General features: G+C 44.5%; 1 protein-coding gene across 1 annotated transcript in view; it reads left to right on the top strand.

Annotated features, from left to right (window-relative positions):
* Positions 1-17,168, top strand: part of ANKRD31 (ankyrin repeat domain 31) — a 300,863-nt gene that overhangs the window by 262,824 nt on the left and 20,871 nt on the right. The window contains exon 26 of the mRNA XM_077287427.1: positions 5,029-5,122. Coding sequence (XP_077143542.1) covers positions 5,029-5,122 — 94 coding nt within the window. The remainder of the gene's footprint in view (positions 1-5,028; positions 5,123-17,168) is intronic.

Raw genomic sequence — 17,168 nt, forward strand, 5'->3', positions numbered from 1 at the left:
TTCAGACCCCCTGTGTGATGTCTGGGGCCCTGTTCTTAAGTATATTAAAGATTAAAGTAACGTATATTAAAGTATATTATAGATCAAATTTGACACGTTTATGAGCACCATTGAGTGATATACTCAAGAATGACATAATTTTTCAACATTTTATGGTTTCAAACTGTAAACACTCAGAGTTTTTTTTACTTCAACCAGAAAACCTTAATGGTTCATAAAAAACTTGACTGTTCAGGATATGATAAAAGTCATAGTATTCTGAATCTTTAACTTATAAAGATACCTTTACATGGGGTGATTATTGGTTCCAGAGAGGCTTTCGGCCGATAATCGTACACATGGCTGGTGACAGGACAATACAATATAAATGTTCAAAGGTAAACACTGATAACATTAAAATCTAATATATAATTGCCTAGAATACTACTTCCGGCAATTTGTGCCAACTTCCGTGGCTTTGTCCAGAGATAATGTCCGGAGATAAGTGACGTCACCAGCGTCCTACACCCGCTCAGGGTGGACAAAGATATATGCCTTCGTGGTGCGCGGCACTTTTCTGATTGGTTGCCGCCTGCTGCGAGCGACCAATCAGAAATGTGCCGTACTGTCAAGAATTGTCAAGAGCTGGTGAGTGCAGCCATTTTTTGTTCTTTCTTACTATTATTTATTAATTGTATTATTCTTACATTTGAATAAATAAAGTATATATGGATTCTAGACTCCCGATTCTTTAGAATCGGGCTGCCATCTAGTATAATATATATCTATATATATATCATATATACTCGAGTATAAGCCGAGGCACCTAATTTTGTCACGGAAAACTGGGTAAGTTTATTGACTCGAGTATAAGCCGGGTATGCATTGTCCCCTCATCACTGTCCTGGTATGCATGGCTCCTTGTCCCCTATCCTTGTATGCATGGCTCCCCTGTCCTGGTATGCATGGCTCCCCCATTGCTGTCATGGTATTCATGACTCCCCGGAACTCGTCATTGTATGCATGACTCCTCGGTCCTTGTCCTGCTATGCATGGCTTCCCGGCCCTTGTCTTGCTATGAATGGCTCCACGGGCCCTGTCCTGCTATGCATGGCACTTTACATACATTATCATTCATACCAGGACAGGGATGAGGAGCCATGCATACAAAGATGGGGATTAGGAGTCATGTATACCTCCATGTGGAGCCATTATACTTTATGGAGCTCTATGTGGAGCCATTGTACTGTATGGAGGACTTTATGTGCCTGTTATACTGTATGGGGAGCTGTGTGGGAATTACAGTTGGAGAATCATATTGTGATGGGGTCACCATTCTTTGTTGGGGGAACTGAGGGAGGGGGTTACAGTAGGGTCATCATACACTCCCTGACAGAAGTTATTTGGCTTATCCATGTTATGTAAATAAAAGCTTATAACCTGACGTTAAATTCATCCATTGGTTGTATAAATTATTCTTTTGAAAGCTGAAACCCTCCGAAATGTGGTTTAGGTTAAGAAAATAAATTGGCAAAATACTGACAAAACCAAAGAATCTAGATGAACTCTGTGAGGCATGTAAGACTGCATTCTTTGCTGTTCCTGATGACTTCATTAATAAATTGTATGAATCATTGTTGAACCGCATGGATGCAGTCCTTCAAGCTCATGGAAGTCACACAAAATATTAATTATGTCTCTAATAGCACCACAACTTCATTCACCAATGTTATGCAACATATATTTGTATTTTAAGTTACCGTATATACTCGAGTATAAGCCGACCCCCAAAATTTTGCCACAAAAAACTGGGAAAACTTATTGACTCGAGTATAAGCCTAGGGTGGAAAATGCAGCAGCTACCGGTAAATTTCAAAAGTAAAAATAGATACCAATAAAAGTAAAATTAATTGAGACATCAGTAGGTTACGGGTTATTGAATATCCATATTGAATCAGGAGCCCCATATAATGTTCCATACAGATCATGAAGGGCCCCATAAGATGCTCCATACAAAATACGCCCCATATAATCCTGCACAAAGGTTAATAATGGCCCCATAAGATGCTCCATAGACACATTTGCCCCATACAATGCTGCATAAAGGTTGATGGCCCCATAAGATGCTCCACACATTATGGCCCCATGAGATGCTCCACACATTAGGGGCCCCATGAGATGCTCCACACATTAGGGGCCCCATAAGATGCTCCACACATTAGGGGCCCCATGAGATGCTCCACACATTAGGGGCCCCATGAGATGCTCCACACATTAGGGGCCCCATGAGATGCTCCACACATTAGGAGCCCCATGAGATGCTCCACACATTAGGGGCCCCATGAGATGCTCCACACATTAGGGGCCCCATGAGATGCTCCACACATTAGGGGCCCCATGAGATGCTCCACACATTAGGGGCCCCATGAGATGCTCCACACATTAGGGGCCCCATGAGATGCTCCACACATTAGGGGCCCCATGAGATGCTCCACACATTAGGGGCCACATGAGATGCTCCACACATTAAAGGCCACATGAGATGCTCCACACATTAGGGGCCACATGAGATGCTCCACACATTAGGGGCCACATGAGATGCTCCACACATTAAAGGCCACATGAGATGCTCCACACATTAGGGGCCCCATGAGATGCTCCACACATTAGGGGCCCCATGAGATGCTCCACACATTAGGGGCCACATGAGATGCTCCACACATTAAAGGCCACATGAGATGCTCCACACATTAGGGGCCCCATGAGATGCTCCACACATTAGGGGCCACATGAGATGCTCCACACATTAGGGGCCACATGAGATGCTCCACACATTAAAGGCCACATGAGATGCTCCACACATTAGGGGCCACATGAGATGCTCCACACATCATGCCCCATAAGATGCTCCTCATATTATGCCCCATAAGATGCTCTACACATTTGCCCCATTTGCTGGTGCTGCGATTAAAAAAAAAAAAAAAATCACATACTCACCTCTCTTCGCTCAGGCCCCCGGCACTTGCGATAGTCACCTTCCACGTTCCATCACTGCCCGCTGCTCTGTCTTCCATCCTCTGCACTGACTGGTCAGGCAGAGGGCGGCGCGCACACTAATCGCGTCATCGCGCCCTCTGACCTGAACAGTCACAGCCAGAGGACCGAAGACAGAGCAGCGCGCAGCGATGGAACGGGGGACAGGTGACAATCGCGCAATGCTCCCCCTCCCCTGATATACTTACCTGCTCCCGGCGCGGTCCCTGGCAGCGTCTCACTGTCAGATGGTCTCCAGGAGCCGGCGGCATCAGCGGTCACGTACCGCACATTACAGTCATGAATATGCGTGCATATTCATGACTTTAATGAGCGGTACCACGTGACCGCTGAACACAGAAAGAGCTGCCCGGAGACCATCGGAGATGCAGGGACAGCGCTAGAAACAGGTGAGTATATCACAGCCGCCGCTCCCCCTCACCCGCCGCCCCGACACTGACTCGAGTATAAGCCGAGAGGGTCACTTTCAGCCCAAAAAAGTGGGCTGAAAATTTCGGCTTATACTGGAGTATATACGGTAATTATTTGTTTGAATATCACATTACTTTCTGTGGGTGACAAAACTTTTGTTGTGCCAAAATCTGACCATTCTGTGTCCATTAACTGATCAATATTTCTGCATTGATGCCAATTTATTTTCTTAACCTAAACCACATTTCAGATGGTTTCAGCTTTCAAAAGAATAATTTATACAACCAATGGATGAATTTAACGTCGGGGTATAAGCTTTTATTTACATAATATGGATAAGCAACATAACTTCTGTCAGGGAGTGTACTGTGCGTGTTGAGGAGTTCACTCTGGGGGTATCATACTGTGTTTGGGAGCATTTTTGTTTGCACCTTACTCGATCTGTTTAATTCAAGGTTTTTTTAATCCTTTCCTATTACATATTTAAATATTATTCCACTATAATTCCGAAAGTTAATCGTTTTACTTGATAAGGAAAAACGTCCTCAATTGTAGACTTTTTTTTAACAAATATCAAGGTTGGCCTGCAACTTTCTGCAAGCTTTTAACTTTGGCACTCTGTGTATTTGAGTTTGATATTCCTGCCTTAAAAGGTTTGTTCTCATCATGATAAAGGGTTACAATTGCAAAGAGGTTGTTAAAATAAACAACTTTGCAATTTTACTTTTTATTAAAAATTCTCTCCATTCTCAAGAATAGACCTTCACTACAATTGGTGTCTAGTATCTTAGGCTTGGAGTGCAGCGCTTACAAGCTCTTTGATATTTACTCTATTGCGCGCTAATGTATGAGTTGTCTTTCTAATCTAAAACCTCAGTATTCAGGGCACTTTGTGAAAAATAAGTGGAATTTGGATTGCAGTTTGGGTAGTCGGTCTCTAAAAGGTTCGCCATCACTGTCCTATATGGTGGACTATGGGGAGTGCACTATTCTATATGGTGGACTATGGGGAGTGCATTATACTATATGTAGGACTATGAGGAGTGCATTATACTATATGGAGGACAATGGGGAGTGCAGTATACTATGTGGAGGTATCTTACGGTATTTGTAGGGCACTTTTCTTAACATCATACTTTGAGTGCAATGAAAGGGGCAGGAGGAAAATTACTCTGTAAAGTCTGCAAAGTTATGAGAAGATATGCTCTTCTGTGACCTGACCGAATATTATTTTTTTTCTTGGATGGGGAAGGGGGAGCAATTAGAACTTCTGTATAGAAGATGTATAGACCTCTATTACCAGCACAATTTATTTATGTGCATCTTTAAATGTATACATTATTTTTTTATCCATTACATTAGCTGTACAAGCAGAATATGCCTAGTGCAGGGCTGATAACTATTTGTCCTGTTTCTGATTCCCTATTAAAACAACATCTTTCTCTCCCGTCTCCCCATGAACATGTTTAATACTGTGGAGCAGGAAAAATAAGCTGCTACTAGCCCCCCCTGTCATCTCTATAGGAAAAAAGGATTCAACTTTATAAAACTTATATTTCATGGTTTGGGGGTTTGTTTTTTTAGGTCACATACATTGGAAAAAAACTCTCAAGCTTTATTGGACAGGAGGACTTTGCACCAAAAATAGAAGAGCCTGATCCAGAAAGGAACATTGCTAGTAAGATGTTTGTAAGACAGAGATTACTTTTCAAGTGTTTGGAAACTTACATATAAATTTACCCATCATACAACTGATTGTCTACAGTGCTAGTAAGCCTGGGGCTTTATGGCAGCATGAATTCATCCTTGATTCTCTGTAAAACATTTTGCAGGAAACTAAGTGAACAGTGCGCAAATTTAGACTGTGGGTTTTTGGTTGCAATTTGACAAGGTCTCCTGCAACCTTCTTATTCTTTCCAACATCACACTTTTGAGAGTTGCAGCAATGCTATTTTTTTACTTCACCTCTGTACCAGGCCTAGTATTACAAATATACCGGCTCAAATTTTAATCAAATAAGGTGCAGCAGATTTAGCAGTTTATAGTAGATATGTTACAGAGTTTATGTAACAATCTTCATAGAGATGGGGAATTTTCTGTATTATTTCACACAGGAAGCTGTTCTCTTTATCAGTTTGTTAATGATTATTCTTTGTACGATCTAGTCAAATTATTACATAACCATTGTGCAGCTCAGCATGAGAATATCTCAATTGGCAAGATGTTGAGAGAACCGGATGGTTTCCGATCCCCAAAGTAGTTAGACAAAGCTCATATTAAACCACTAAAGCCCTGATTCATCAAAGTGTTTTTATCAGAATTCTGGTGTAAAACAAGAAAAATGTGTAGAATTGAGAGTCCACAGTGGTTGATATCTTTTAATGGCTACCTGAAAAGATGGTAACAAATTGCAAGCTTTCGAGACTGCGCCAGTGTTGCGTAGTCTCGAAAGCTTGCAATTTGTTACCATCTTTTCAGTTAGCCATTAAAAGGTATCAACCACTGAGGACTCTCAATTCTAAATATTTTTCTATCTACTGGCTGACACGGTACCAAGATATATATCTTTCCGGTGTAAAACCAGAAAAGTTGCAAAAGTTCAGCACATCACAAACCTTTTTTTTTACAAAAATTATGACATTTCATTGTTTTAAACCAATTTTGGCCATCTCTTCCAAAGTGTGCAGAGCTGGGGAGGAGCTGGTACAGGACGTGACAATGCCCACCTGACAAATTTATCAGAAGTGCATTACTCCAGAAATGTTAGGGTCTTTTCACACAGCATATTTGGCTACAAACATTGGTCTTGTCCGGGCTTGCGTCCAACCAGCCTCTTCACCCACAAAATGGAATTCGGATGCATGCTCTGACGTGTATCATTTTCGGGCTTATATGCCTACTGGAGGCGGACACTCAGACGCTGTCTACTACACCTGAAAATGATGCACTATAAAATCTTAGGGAGAAAGCGCAAATAGGGTCTCATCTTACATAAAAGCACATCATAAAAAGCAGACTCACCAAAACCTTGTCAGATGACAAATGCACTAGCAGGTTGCAGCAGGCCCCCACTGATAAAGGCTTGAGCAGCACAGGTGCAAGCTACGGATGAGAACAACCACTCACTCACCTAAATAATGGAGGGGTGGCTGCCTAGTAGCAAAAATGCACAAAGATAAGGCTTGCATAAGACCCTGTTCACACAGGTAGGTGTGATGCACAGTGTCTGGACAACCTATTGATCACGCCCATAGTATTAGCAGGCGGGCCGTCCAGCACTATATATAAATGCACCACACAAAAACCAATTCAACATAAAGGGGCCCTGCCTCACCCTGCAAAAATGATAATAATAAGAAGATGAAAAAATTAATGAATATAATACTTCAAATAAGGTATTGGTTACAATTTTGGCCAAAATGGATAAGCTCACAACCCAACGTCAAGGGTCCTCTTAAACTGAATAAAATTTTTGCTACTAGGCAGCCAACCCTCCATTATTTAGGTGAGTGGGTGGTTGTTCTCATCCGTAGCTTGCACCTGTGCTGCTCCGGCCTTTATCAGTGGGGGCCTGCTGCATCCTGCTAGTGCATTTGTCATCTGACAAGGTTTTGGCGAGTCTGCTTTTTATTATGTGTTTTTTTGCGTTTCTCTATATTCTCATCTTACATACAATTAAGCTCTTATTCAGATTCTAATAAACTGGCTCATGCTTAAAAAATACAGGAAAGATATATATCTTGGTACCATGTTAGCCAGTAGATTGAAAAATATTTAGAATTGAGAGTCCTCAGTTCTAAATATTTTTCTTTCTTAAAAAAGCATTTGTACAGCTGCTGTAGATCCACGGGTCATAAAACTAGAATGCATGAAATAAGTTAATATTTGTGGACATCTCCCGAGCTGCTGTGTACAGAAGACAAGACGTCAAATCTCAGTGATTCATTCAAGTGTTTTTTACTCAACGCGTTTCAAAGTGTCACGCACTTCTTTCTCAGGAAATGGCCACATATGCACACAGGCACAGCAGCCGGGAAATGTTCAGAAATTATTCTTATCTTTATGAAAAGAATGCAGGACAGAGCACACATTGACTCTTTCGGCCTTGTAGTCTATGGCCACGTTGGCACATAAGTCCAAATCTCCTTCTGTGGAGTTGAGGGGAGGTTGGACCCAAGGCCCAACAGGACATACGAACATGGTCAAAAATGCTGTGTAAACATATGCTCACTCCTGCTCCTCATTGGGGTAACATTTCTGGCAAGGCACAGGCCACTGATAATAAATTTGGCTCACCTTATCTGTTGAGTGCTCCTCTTAATGAGTTTGGCACATCTTATTTTTGCGTGTTCCTCTTTAAAACTGGCAAAGTTTTAATGAATTGGGGTCCAAATTTCCAAAGCGCTGTCAGAAACATAGTTCATTATGGAAGCCAATACTATGGTATTTCATATAGTCCTGATATCCAAATGGAACAATGCTAGAGCACTAAATGCTTATTATAAAATCATGTCTGCAGCAAAAAATGGTCAAGTCAATGCCAGATGCACATAGTGGCTGCGTACGGGCATGACTATGTCAATGGCAGATTTTTCCTGCCACTGCAAGTGATTACATTGTGGTTGTGCCCGGGAGACAGGTGTGCACGGCAGCTCAGCAAGGTCTACAGGCCTGCACATTGTTCATTCTGCATTTTCATTACTTTTCCTGCTGTCTCAGTAGCGTCTTTAGCCTTCAGCACTATGTTATTTATGTGTTGGGGTATACCTATTTTTGATTAAAATCCTCTTCCTGATGCCCCCAATTTTATGTTTCTTTTCATTCCCCCTCTACTTCTAAGTGCTATAACTTATATGAGGGATTATTTTTTATGAAATGACTTGTAGTTTTGAAAGACATCATTATTTTTACCATTCAATTTTCTGGTAAACCAGAAAAAATTTCCAGTGATATTGCAAAAAAAAATGCAACAATTATGGATGCAGAGATACAGAATGCATATTCTTTCTTTATATCTTTATTTTTAATGGGGAAAAAGTAGGGTGATAAAAAATTTATTTTTTTTCAATTCCATTGCAAAATATAGGGCGGTAATGTCACCATGGGGGCAGGCTTTGCAGCTTTGGGAATCTCTCTCCCCCATGTGCTCACCCACCTATCCACTCTCTTTCCCCATGTGCTGACTTCTCCCGTCTGTGCTCTCTTCTTTGACCTGTTCACCCCATGTGCTATCCCCCTTGTCTGCTGTCTCTCTCCTTCTTGTGCTGTGCTCTCCCCACAAAGACAATACTGACATTACAGCAGGAGATCGCAGAGGATACATTTTTTGAGGTAAAATATTGTTTAAAAACAGTCAGTGACATATTTTACCTGACAAAATAAATTCTCTGTGATCCCCTGCTGTAATGTCAGTATTGTCTCTGAGAGAAGATGCCGCCAGGATCAGCCAAATGATTCACTGTGCCTGCACGGAATTCGCACAGGCGCAGTAAAACAGACCACCGCCATCTTTGTGCAGACAGATAGCGGCGGTCACATTAAAACTGCACATGCGTCCTCCTGTACAAAGATGGCGGCGGTCAGTGAATCATTCGGCTGATCCTGGCGGCGGCGTGTTCGCGTCGGTGCTCTGCTGGTGGTACTGCGCAAGAGGCTGCGTACGGCGTATACAGTGTGTGTGTGTGGTGCGTACGGCATATACAGTTTGTGTGTGTGTGGTGCGTATGGCGTATACAGTGTGTGTGTGGTGCGTACGGCATATACAGTTTGTGTGTGTGTGGTGCGTATGGCGTATACAGTGTGTGTGTGGTGCATATGGCGTATACAGTGTGTGTGTGGTGCGTACAGCGTATACAGTGTGTGTGTGTGGTGCGTACGGCGTATACAGTGTTTGTGTGTGGTGCGTACGGTGTATACAGTGTGTGTGGTGCTTATGGCGTATACAGTGTGTGTGTGGTGCGTACAGCGTATACAGTGTGTGTGTGTGGTGCGTGCGGCATATACAGTTTGTGTGTGTGGTGCGTACGGTGTATACAGTGTGTGTGGTGCGTATGGCGTATACAGTGTGTGTGTGTGGTACGTACGGCGTATACAGTGTGTGTGTGTGGTACGTACGGCGTATACAGTGTGTGTGTGTGGTGCGTACGGCGTATACAGTGTGTGTGTGGTGCGTACGGCATATACAGTTTGTGTGGTGCGTACAGCGTACACAGTGTGTGTGGTGCATGCGGTGTATACAGTGTGTGTGTGGTGCGTGCGGCATATACAGTTTGTGTGTGTGTGGTGCGTACGGCGTATACAGTGTGTGTGGTGCGTACGGCGTATACAGTGTCTGCGTGGTGCGACAGTGTTCTGCTGGTGGTACCGCGCAAGAGGCTGGTACCACCAGCAGTTTCCATATTGAGACACTCATCACTTAGGTGTCCCAATATGGAGGTCGGTGAACTTCCGCCACTTGGAATTCTGGGATCCGGACACATCTGGACGGAACAGGATGTGAAGACCTTACAAGGTAAGTATATATTAAGATACAGGCTGGTTTTCACAGGAGCACCGTCATAGCAGACAAGGGAATTGGCATGGCAACCCATAGGCACCCACGTGCATTAGTGTGCCCCTGCCAGCTTAGGGAATCTCCCCTGATTACCCAATTAAATGCATCAGAATAATGGTAGAGATTCTGTAGGGATATTAAGGGCCACATAAATATTTAGCACCAACTAGGAACTGCCCTGCAATTTGCACCGTATATGCAGGGTGTCAGGAAGGGGTTAATATATATACACTTTTTAGAATTGTTTCATATTTTATAGACTATTTGAGAATATATTAAGGATAGATGGAGCAGGGCAGGCAGTAAAGTGGCATTTTTATGTAACAAAATTTCAGGGTGTATGCACACAACATCTTTTTGTGGGAAGTTACGGAGCCGAAAATAAATGTAAAAAATTGAACATCAGCATTGCAATGTAAAAGCGAGGTGAATGACTTATAAGACATGACCTGTTCATGCTTTAGGCAGCTTCTGTACACTATTTCATACATACAAATAAAAAAAAACGAAGCACAAAGGATTGAAAAGACGCCAGGAAAAACAACCCTGTTGTGTGCACATACCATATGGCATCTACAGTGCCTTGCAAAAGTATTCGGCCCCCTTGAACTTTTCAACCTTTTCTCACTTATTATGCTTCAAACATAAAAATAACAAATGTAAATTTTTGGTGAAGAATCAACAACAAGTGGAACACAATTGTGAAGTTGAACGAAATTTATTGGTTATTTTAAATTTCTGTGGAAATTCAAAAACTGAAAAGTGGGGCGTGCAATAATATTCAGCCCTTTTACTTTCAGTGCAGCAAACTCACTCCAGAAGTTCCTTGCGGATCTCTGAATGATCCAATGTTGTCCTAAATGCCTAATGATGATAAATATAATCCACCTGTGTGCAATCAAGTCTCTGTATAAATGCACCTGCTCTGTGATAGTGTCAGGGTTCTGTTTGACCCTGTACAACAACAGTCGCACTCAATAAAGGAGTTTTTAGAATTTTCGTTAGTCAAAAAACGTGATTTCTTTATTGTGAACAAACACCAAAATGAGGGTATCACCGCAGTGTTTCAAGGTAGGTAACGTTTCGACCCACAGGGTCTTTCTCAAACCTTACTTTCAGTGGTAGATACCAAGAAGAGGGCACAAATCCCTGTAGAGATGCAGGAGTCCCGTTAGGGGCTGTAATATGAGAGTATCTGGTGTCTGCGGTGGTGTCTGAAGCACAGAGAGCATCATGAAGACCAAGGAACACAACAGGCAGGTCCGTGATACTGTTGTGGAGAAGTTCAAAGCTGGATTTGGATACAAAATGATTTCCAAAACTTTAAACATCCGAAAGAGCGCTGTGCAAGCAATCATATTGAAATGGAAGGAGTATCATACCACTGCAAATCTACCAAGACCCGGCCGTCTCTTTCATCTCAAACAAGGAGAAGACTGATCAGAGATGCAGCCAAGAGGCCCATGATCACTCTGGATGAACTGCAGTGATCTACAGCTGAGGAGGGACAGTCTGTCCATAGGACAACAATCAGTCGTACACTGCACAAATCTGGCCTTTATGGAAGAGTGGCAAGAAGAAAGCCATTTCTCAAAGATATCCATAAAAAGTGTTGTGTAAAGTTTGCAACAAGCCACCTGGGAGACACACCAAACATGTGGAAGAAGGTGCTCTGGTCAGATGAAACCAAAATCTAACTTTTTGGCAACAATGCCAAGCGATATGTTTGGCGTAAAGGCAACACAGCTCATCACCCCGAACACACCATCCCCACTGTCAAACATGGTGGTGGCAGCATCATGGTTTTGGCCTGCTTTTCTTCAGCAGGGACAGGGAAGATGGTTAAAATTGATGGGAAGATGGATGGAGCCAAATACAGGACCATTCTTGAAGAAAACCTGTTGGAGTCTGCAAAAGACCTGAGACTGGGACGGAGATTTGTCTTCCAACAAGACAATGATCCCAAACATAAAGCAAAATCTACAATGGAATGGTTCACAAATAAACGTATCCAGGTGTTAGAATGGCCAAGTCAAAGTCCAGACCTCAATCCAATCGAGAATCTGTGGAAAGAGCTGAAAACTGCTGTTCACAAACGATCTACATCAAACCTCACTGAGCTCGAGCAAGGAAGGATGGGCAAGAATTTCAGTCTCTCGATGTACAAAATGGATAGAGACATACCCCAAGCGACTTGCAGCTGTAATCGCAGCAAAAGATGGCGCAACAAAGTATTAAAGGGGTTGTCCACTACTTTCAGTTAACCCCCCAATGTATCCCCCCGAGGCCCCTAATGAATTTTATAAATACCTTCTGTTGCCGTTTTCGCCTGTGAGCGGCGCTATGGTGGCGGCTGAGTCCGGGTCACGTGACCCCCAGGCAGCCGCCGCTAATTTCCGCCGACGTCACGTCAATTTCCAGACTCTGGAAATTGACGTGACGTCAGCAACAGGCGTGTCACAGCCGCACAGTCAGCAGTCACTCAAGAGTGACTGGGCTGTGGGCGGGGCTGTGGGCTGCCTGCGGGGCTGTGCAGGGGGCGGGCGGGGCTGTGCTGGGATCTGCTGGCCGGCGCTCATGTGCCGAGATGTGCGTCCGGTGCCGTGGCGGCGTTCGTTGTGGCGGCCGGTGCGTCTGCGGCGGCCGGTGCCGTGGCGGCGTTCATTGCGGCGGCCGGTGCGGCTGCCGGTGCCGTGGCGGTGGCCGGTGTGTCGGCGGCGGCCGGTGCCGGTGGCCGGTGCCGGTGCGGCGGCCGTTGTGGAGGCCGGTGCCGTGGCGGTGGCCGGTGCGTCGGCGGTGGCCGGTGCCGTGGCGGTGGTGGTGGCCTGTGCGACGGCGGGGGTCTGCGCGGTGAAACCGAAGGTGCTGGAGTGTGGCTGTGCGGTGGTGGTGGCGTCGTCGTCTCTGTGTGCAGGCATCGTCCGATGGGACTACAGGTCCCATCGGGCTCTGCCTGCTACAGTGACAGTCAGTGACACATTAGCCAATGATGGGACAGTAGTAGTCCCATCATCCGGCTAATGTGTTGATTGTAAAAAAAACAAAAAAAACACACACATACAGTACATACATACATAGAACATACATACATAGAACACACATACAGTACATGCGATGACATGCACCATGCGGCGCCATGTGACGACATGCACCATGCGACAACATGCAGCATTCGAAATGTGACATCATGCGACATGCACCATGCGACATGCTACATGTGACAACATGCGACAACATGCGCCTTGCGACGACATGCAGCATGCGACATGTGACAACATGCGCCATGCGACGACATGCGCTATGCAACGACATGCAGCATGCGACATGTGACAACAGGCGACGACATGCACCATGCGACGACATGCAGCAAGCGACATGTGACGACATGCGCCATGCGACGACATGCAGCATGCGACGAAATGCGCCATGCGATGACATGTGCCATGCGACGAAATGCGCCATGCGACATGTGACATCATGCGACATGCAGCATGTGACATGCACCATGCGACATGCTACATGTGACAGCATGCGACGACATACAGCATGCGACATGCGACGACATGCAGCATGTGACAACATGCGCCATGCAACGACATGCGACGACATGCACCATGCAATGACATGCGCCATGCAACAACATGCAGCAAGCGACATGTGGCGACATGCGACGACATGCAGCATGAGCCATGCGACGAAATGCGCCATGCGACGAAATGCGACATGTGACATCATGCGACATGCAGCATGTGACATGCACCATGCGACATGCTACATGTGACAGCATGCGACGACATACAGCATGCGACATGCGACGACATGCAGCATGTGACAACATGCGCCATGCAACGACATGCGACGACATGCACCATGCAATGACATGCGCCATGCAACAACATGCAGCAAGCGACATGTGGCGACATGCGACGACATGCAGCATGAGCCATGCGACGAAATGCGCCATGCGACGAAATGCGACATGTGACATCATGCGACATGCACCATGCGAAATGCACCATGCAACATATGACATGCACCATGCGACATGCTACATGTGACAACATGCGACAACATGCAGCATGCGACGACATGCGCCATGCGACGACATGCAGCATGCGACATGTGACGCCATGCGCCGACATTCGCCATGCGACAACATGCGACGACATGCAGCATGTCACATCATGCGACATGCACCATGCAACGGCATGCGACGGCATGCACCATGCGATGACATGCAGCATGCGACATGTGACATCATGTGATATGCCACATACAGTACATACATACATACAGACATACAGTACATATAACATAGAGTACATACTCACCATCACTTGTCACTTTGATCCCCGAAGCCAGTGTCATCTGTAAAAAATATTAAAATAATAAACAAACACTATACTCCCTGATCCGCAGAAATCCAATTAAAACGAGTGTCCCTCGACGATCTCCCGTGCAGAGCAGGAGCATCAGCTGATGTGACCGCTCTCCAGGGGCTCCAGGAACACAATGAGGGGAGGAAGGTATCCTTCCACAATGTATTCCCCACAATGTATTCCTACGCCCCTGTGAAAAAATAGTCCCTAGTCTCACTTTATGGCATTGCTGTGTGAGAAAGTTCCCACGCAGCTTTTTGCCATAAAGTGAGACCAGTGAACTATAGTAACCTCAGTGATGCACTGCAGGAGCCATTGTCTCCTGTCAGTGTGTCACTGAGGGTCCTATAGAGCAGTGACATCACCCGATGTCACTGTTCTATAGGGGAGATCGTCGTGGGACACTCGTTATTAATTGGACTACATTGGACTACGGCAGACAGGTAGTATACAGTTTATTATTTTATGTTTTTTGCAGGCGCTGAAGTGTGGTAAGTATGGTGAAATGAAGAATATTAAAATACTTTTTCCCTAATGTGTGTGTTTTATTAACCCTTTATTACTATTAGATTAATAACAGATAGGTGTCTTATTGACGCCACTCCGTTATTAACCCGGCTTTTCTGCGCCATTTCTGGGGCAGCTGCGGACTGGTATTTGTAGCCGGGGGGGGGGGGACCAGTATCCATGGCCCCTCTCTAGGCTATGAATATCAGCCCACAGCTGTCTGCGTAGCCTTTCTAAATATATTCTTTTTAAAATATAGGGGGACCCCACGTCATTTTTTGGGGGGATCCCCCTATTTTAATAGCCAGTAAAGGCTACGCAGACAGCTGCGGGCTGATATTCATAGCAGGCTACAAATATTGGCCGTCGGCTTTCCCCCTCTGGTGCAAAAAATTTCGCGGGAGCCCACGCAATTTTTTTTTTCTTTTTTTTTTTTTAACTGAAACATATTGTTCATTAACCCCTTTCTGCCAGCTGACGGAATAGTACGTCAGCTGGCAGTATCCCCCGCTTTGAGGTGGGCTTCGCGGTGAGCCCACTTCAAAGCCGCAACATGTCAGCTGTTTTCAATACAAAAAAAAAAAAATGTACATGATCGCTAAACGGCATAGCGAGAAAAAAAAATCAAAAGACAAAATTACGTTTTTTTGGTCGCCGCGACACTGCACTAAAATGCAATAATGGGCGATCAAAAGAACGTATCTGCACAAAAGTGGTATCATTACAAACGTCAGCTCAGCGCGCAAAAAATTAGCCCTCACCCGACCCGATATCTCAGAACATATAGACGCTACGGGTATCGGAAAATGGCGCAATTATTTTATTTCTTTTTAGCACACTTTGGAATTTTTTTTCACCACTTAGATAAAAAATAACCTAGACGTGTTTGGTGTCTATGAACTCGTAATGACCTGGAGAATCATAATGGCAGGTCAGTTTTAGGCTGTGTGCACACGTTGCAGATTTGGGTGCAGAATTTTCTGTACAAAATCTGCATCTCCTTGCAGAAAACGCCGCTGCGTTTTGGATGCATTTTTTTCACGTTTTTTTCATATTTTTTGCTTGGTTTTGGTGCGGGTTTTTTGTGTGGTTTTGATGCAGTTATTGGTGCGGTTTTTGTTGCGGTTTATGCGTGTTTTTTGTGCGTTTTTGTATGCGTTTTTGAAAGCTAAATAAAGATGTATTATTGAACAAAAAAAAAGATTTGTGATGTCATTATTGTCCAACCCACACTCAATTACACACAGATAGATAGACATATAGATGACAGATGAAATGGATAGACAGATCTACATATAGATCGATCTATAGATGCATACATCTACCTATTCCTATATCTATCTATAGATATATCTGGATAGATATATCTATTGATAGATGTATGGATAGTGTAGGGTGCGTGTCCACTGTCCGGATTACATCCGAATTAGCTGCAGATTGGATGCTGCGTACTTGTAGTCCCATCGGATGATGCCTGCACATACACCCCAAAAGACCCCGCACAGCCCCACACATCTGAACAGCCCGCAGACCCCGCACACACCTGAACAGTCCCGCACAGCGCCGCACACATCCGAACAGCCCGCAGACCCCGCCCACACACACATACACGCACACCGTCACCGCCCACACACTTCCCTCCTCCTGAACTGCAGCGTTTCTCGGACCCACATCCGCATCTAAACTGCAGATCTTTTTTACATCTGCGGTTTTGCTGCGGATGTGCCCGACTCAATGAAAGTCTATGGGTGCATAAACGCTGCAGTTTGGCAGAAAAGAAGTGACATGCTCCGGAAAAAAAAAAGCTGCATTTCGGTGCGGCTTTATCCGCAGCATGTGCACAAGTCTGCGGCTCCCATAGACTTACATTGGTTGTGCACTACACTGCGGATTTGATGCAATTGTGTGCGGCAAAAAACCCTGCGGATCTGCAATCAAATCCGCAACGTGTGCACACAGCCTTAGCATTTAGTGAACCTAGCAAAAAAGCCAAGCAAAACACAAGTGTGGGATTGCACTTTTTTTGCAATTTCATCGCACTTTGACTTTTTGTCACATTTTCTGTTACACGACATGGTAAAACCAATGATGTCGTTCAAAAGTAGAACTTGTCCCGCCGAAGATAAGCCCTCACATGGCCATATTGATGGAAAAATTATGGCTCTGGAAAGAAGGGGAGCAATAAACGAAAAAAGCTCCAGGGGTGAAGGGGTTTAGAAACATGGATATGGACATATATATGGAAATAGATATATCTGTATGTATCTATCTATCCATCCATCCCA

The sequence above is a fragment of the Ranitomeya variabilis genome, chromosome 1 (genome assembly GCF_051348905.1).
Source record: "Ranitomeya variabilis isolate aRanVar5 chromosome 1, aRanVar5.hap1, whole genome shotgun sequence".
Lineage (NCBI taxonomy): Eukaryota > Metazoa > Chordata > Amphibia > Anura > Dendrobatidae > Ranitomeya > Ranitomeya variabilis.